The sequence below is a fragment of the Rutidosis leptorrhynchoides genome, chromosome 5 (assembly GCF_046630445.1).
Source record: "Rutidosis leptorrhynchoides isolate AG116_Rl617_1_P2 chromosome 5, CSIRO_AGI_Rlap_v1, whole genome shotgun sequence".
NCBI classification, from domain to species: Eukaryota; Viridiplantae; Streptophyta; class Magnoliopsida; order Asterales; family Asteraceae; genus Rutidosis; species Rutidosis leptorrhynchoides.
Genome location: NC_092337.1, coordinates 175,961,433 through 175,966,758, shown reverse-complemented (window position 1 = coordinate 175,966,758; position 5,326 = coordinate 175,961,433). Strand labels below are relative to the sequence as shown.

The following is a 5,326-nucleotide window of genomic DNA, read 5'->3' as shown; positions in this document are numbered from 1 at the left end:
AAAGCTACGCGATAAATACTCAATGTAAGTTATGTTCTCCTTTTTAAATTAATGTCTTGTAACTAAGTTATTATTATGCTTATTTAAGCCGAAGTAATCATGATGTTGGGCTAAAATATTAAAGACGGGGTAATTGGGCTTTGTACCATAATTGGGGTTTGGACAAAAGAACGATACTTGTGGAAATTGGACTATGGGCTATTAATGGGTTTTATATTTGTTTAATTGAATGATAGTTCGTTAATTTAATATAAAGATTTACAATTGGACGTACCTATAAATAACCACATACACTCGATCGGACACGATGGGCGGGATATTTATAAGTACTAATATTCATTCATTTAACCGGACACGGGAATGGATTAATAGTCAATGGACTCATTAAAACAGGGGTGAATTACATACAAGGAAAATTGGTGTAATTATAGTTTAAGTCCCCAATTAGTTGGAATATTTGACTTCGGATATAAGGATAATTTGATGAGGACACTCGCACTCTATATTTATGACCGATGGACTGTTATGGACAAAAACCAGATGGACATATCGAATAATCCAGGACAAAGGGCAATTAACGCAGGGTAATAAATTAAAATCAACACGTCGAACATCATGATTACGGAAGTTTAAATAAGCATAATATTTTTATTTCATATTTCATCGTACCTTTATTTACTATCATTTTAATTACTGCAATTTACTTTATCCAATTTAAATTCTGTCATTTATATTATCGTCATTTATCTTTACGTTTTATTTAAAATCGACAAACCGGTCATTAAACGGTAAAACCCCCTTATTATAATAATAATAATACTACTATATTACTAATATATATATATATACATATATATATATATATATATATATATATATATATATATATATATATATACAAATATAGTTGTTTAAAATATAGTGTAAAATAAGTCGTCTCCCTGTGGAACGAACCGGACTTACTAAATACTATACTACTCTACGATTAGGTACACTGCCTATAGTGTTGTAGCAAGGTTTAGGTATATCCCATCTGTAAATAAATTAATTAAAACCTGTATCATATTTCGTGGTATTTCGTAGTAAAAATATAACTATTTTGTATACACCCTATGCACATCATACTCGTATGCAACCGTATTCGTACTCGTACAATACCCAGCTTCTAAACGTATATACTATTGGTATATACACATAATAATTCAGCTCTTAGCAGCCCTAGATAGTCAACAAACATGTGGAACTAACAATTAGGCAACTAGCATGACTTATGAGCAAGGAAACAAAAACAAGAACTCCTTTTAACCCCACTCACCTTCACCACTCACCACCTACTCCATTTCACTTCCAATTTTCTTCCCAATTCTCTCTCAAAACACACACACTCTTCCATGAACGTCTAAGTTACTATTTTTCCAGAAAAAATCATCAAATACAAGCTTTGGTTATTACCTATAATCATCATAAAAACAATTACTCAAGAACACATCAAGAACACTTCCAAGTTTACAAGTTTACTTCCAAGTTTCCTAATCCATTCCAAGCAATCATCTAAGATCAAGAAACCTTTGTTATTTATAGTAGGTTATCTTTCTAAATCAAGGTAATATTCATATTCAAGCTTTGATTCAATTTCTATAACTATAACTATCTTAATTCGAGTAATAATCTTACTTGAACTTGTTTTTGTGTCATGATTCTATTTCAAGAACTTCCAAGCCATCAAAGATCCTTTGAAGCTCAAGTTATTTTTTCATCATTTCTAGTAGGTTTACCTACTAAAATGGAGGTAGTAATGATGTTCATAACATCATTCGATTCATATATATATAACTACCTTATTCGAAGGTTTAAACTTGTAATCACTAGAACATAGTTTAGTTAATTCTAAACTTGTTCGCAAACAAAAGTTAATCCTTCTAACTTGACTTTTAAAATCAACTAAACACATGTTCTATATCTATATGATATGCTAACTTAATGATTTAACACCTGAAAATACGAAAAACACCGTAAAATCGAATATACGCCGTCGTAGTAACACCGCGGGCTGTTTTGGGTTAGTTAATTAAAAACTATGATAAACTTTGATTTATAAGTTGTTCTACTGGGAAAATTATTTTTCTTATGAACATGAAACTATATCCAAAAATCATGGTTAAACTCAAAGTGGAAGTATGTTTTCCAAAATGGTCATCTAGACGTCATTCTTTCGACTGAAATGACTACCTTTACAAAAACGACTTGTAACCTGTATTTCTGACTATAAACTTATACTTTTTCTGTTTAGATTCATAAACTTAAGTCCAATATGAAACCATAGCAACTTGAATCACTCAAAACGGATTTAAAACGAAGAAGTTATGGGTAAAACAAGTTTGGATATTTTTGCTTATTGTAACTACGTGAAAATTGGTAACAAATCTATATTAATCATATCCTAGCTAACTCATATTGTATTATACATGTATTATAATATATTATGTAATCTTTAGATACCATATACACGTATGCAAATGTTTTGACATATCATATCGACCCATGTATATATATTATTTGGAACAACTATAGACACTCTATATGCAGTAATGTTGGAGTTAGCTATACAGGGTTGAGGTTGATTCCAAATATATATATACTTTTAGTTGTGATCTAGCCTGAGACGTGTATACAATGGGTCGTGGATTGATTCAAGATAATATATATCGATTTATTTCTGTACATCTAACTGTGGACAACTAGTTACAGGTTACTAACGAGGACAGCTTACTTAATAAACTTAAATCAGTAAAACGTATTAAAAATGTTATAAATATATTTTGAACATACTTTGATATATATGTACATATTTGTTATAGGTTCGTGAATCGACCAGTGGCCAAGTCTTACTTCCCGACGAAGTAAAAATCTGTGAAAGTGAGTTATAGTACCACTTTTAAAATCTAATATTTTGGGATGAGAATACATGCAGTTTTATAAATGTTTTACGAAATAGACACAAGTAAATGAAACTACATTATATGGGTCAAAGATCGAAGCCAAATATGCCCCTTTTTGCTTGGTAACCTAAGAATTAGTAAACCGATCTACTAATTGACGTGAATCCTAAAGATAGATCTATTGGGCCTAACAAACCCCATCCATGGTTGCGGATGCTTTAGTACTTCGATGTTGTTTTATCATGTCCGATGGATTTCTCGGAATGATAGGGGATATTCTTATATGCATCTTGTTAATGTCGGTTACCAGGTGTTCACCATATGAATGATTTTTATCTCTATGTATGGGATGTATATTGAAATATGAAATCTTGTGGTCTATTATTACAATTTGATAAATATATAGGTTAAACCTATAACTCACCAATATTTTTGTTGACGTTTAAAGAATGTTTATTCTCAGGTGATTATTAAGAGCTTCCGCTGTTGCTTGCTAAGATATGGACAAGATTTGGTGTCAGCATGCTTGTATAATATTGTTTAAAACTGCATTCGAGATTTATTTTGTTGTAACATATTAATATTGTAAACCAATATGTATTGGTAGTATGTAAGTGTGATATTTTTAGATTATCATTTCTGGATAATCTAGGTGGTGTCTTTTTAACCTTGTCGATAAAATAAAGGTTATAGTTTGTTTTAAAAACGAATGCAGTATTTGAAAAACGTCTCATATAGAGGTCAAAACCTCGCAACGAAATCAATTAATATGGAACGTTTATAATCGATATGAACGGGACATTTCAGACATAATTAAATAAATATATAATTTATATTAATTAATTATATATTATATTATATTCTCGTGCCTAGTTAACTTGAAATTTTGGTTCCGATGTCTTGTACGTTTACGTTCGACTTATGTCCCGGTTCTAGTTTTTCGAACGTTACTTCGTATGCTTTAATAACTTGTACTTTAAGTTTCGCGACGTGTACCTTTGTCAAAATATAGACTTACATTACCAATAACTATATTACCTGAAGTGTATCTTGTACGTTCGAGTGTTTTGGTCATTTGCGTCTATAAAAAAATGACCAGAATCAATCGAATTCATTAGAAGTGGGTTATTGGAGAGCAATTGGTAACTGGAGTGCATCATCAAAAATCAGATACGCGAAATCGATTGCTAGAACACCAAAAGTTATACGAAAAGGGAACATCCAGGCTAGCGGTGAAGACATAGAAACCAAGAATGCGACAAAATCAAAATCGAACACATCATGACAAGATAAAAGAGGTAAATCAAATTCCAACTGTGGGCGGGATGTGACAGCAACAAGCATTACAGAACATGGAAAAAATGCCAAGAATTTGAACAAAAATAGCAGTTCGTCTAGTAGCTCCTTCAGTAGTGTCGACCTTAAGAAGTTTGGAGAAGAATTTGGATTACGCTGGCCTGGTCAGGAAAAACAATAAGGTACTACTGCTATTTTTTTTCGAATGCTTACATTACTCATGAAGATTATGTCGTTAAATGTGCGTAGTTTAAACCAAGAAGGGAATTTTGGGTGGGTAAAAAATCTATGTGTCTCTGAGAGACCAAACATTGCGGTGTTCCAGGAAACAAAGTGTCATGAGATTAATTCGAATTGGTTAGAACGGTTGTGGGGATCTTGTAACTTCTGGTTCATTCAAAAACAAATAGAGGGTAAATCAGGAGGTATGCTCACTATTTGGGATTGTAACAGTTTTGAAGTTCTAGATCATATTATTGGAGAGTTCTTTATTGTGATAAAAGGAAAATGGAAAGGGTTGAGTCAAGAGTCTACAATCGTTAATGTCTATGGGCCGCATAATGATAGGGATAAAAACAAAATGTGGGGTATGCTTGAAAGATTGGTTAGTAGTGAAGATACTGCTTGGGTCGTCTGTGGAGACTTCAACGAGGTGCGTAACCAAACGGAGAGGTTCAATAGCGTTTTTCATGAATACAGAGCGGTTGAATTCAACAATTTCATAGAGAAATCAGGTCTCATTGATGTTCCTTTAGGTGGCCGTAAGTTTACGAGAATGAGTGAAGATGGAAATTTAGTAAGTTAGATAGATTCTTGGTGTCAGAAAAATTTCACCTTCTATGGAACGATCTTTCATCAGTTGCGTTAGAAAGAAAATGGTCGGATCATTGTCTAATCATTTTGCGAGACAACTTTCATGACTTTGGTCCTAAACCATTTAGGGTATTCGATGAGTGGCTTAATATGAAGGGGGCAGAAGAAGTGATTATTGAAGCGTGGAATTTAAAGGTAGATGGGAATAGATGCGATTGTATGTTTCGAAATAAATTGAAGAATGTAAAACTTTCTTTAAAAAATTGGAGTAAAGAAAA

General features: G+C 32.2%; 1 protein-coding gene across 1 annotated transcript; it reads left to right on the top strand.

The window, feature by feature from the left end:
- The first annotated feature begins 4,455 nt into the window (after window positions 1-4,455).
- LOC139849175 (uncharacterized) lies at window positions 4,456-5,040 on the top strand. The gene has a single exon (XM_071838839.1). The coding sequence runs from the start codon at window positions 4,456-4,458 to the stop codon at window positions 5,038-5,040; it is 585 nt and encodes a 194-aa protein (XP_071694940.1).
- The last annotated feature ends 286 nt before the right edge of the window (window positions 5,041-5,326 follow it).

What these genes read in the sequence shown, in the direction of transcription:
- LOC139849175 (XM_071838839.1), top strand. Translation starts at nt 4,456, where the DNA reads ATGAAGATTATGTCGTTAAATGTGCGTAGTTTAAACCAAGAAGGGAAT.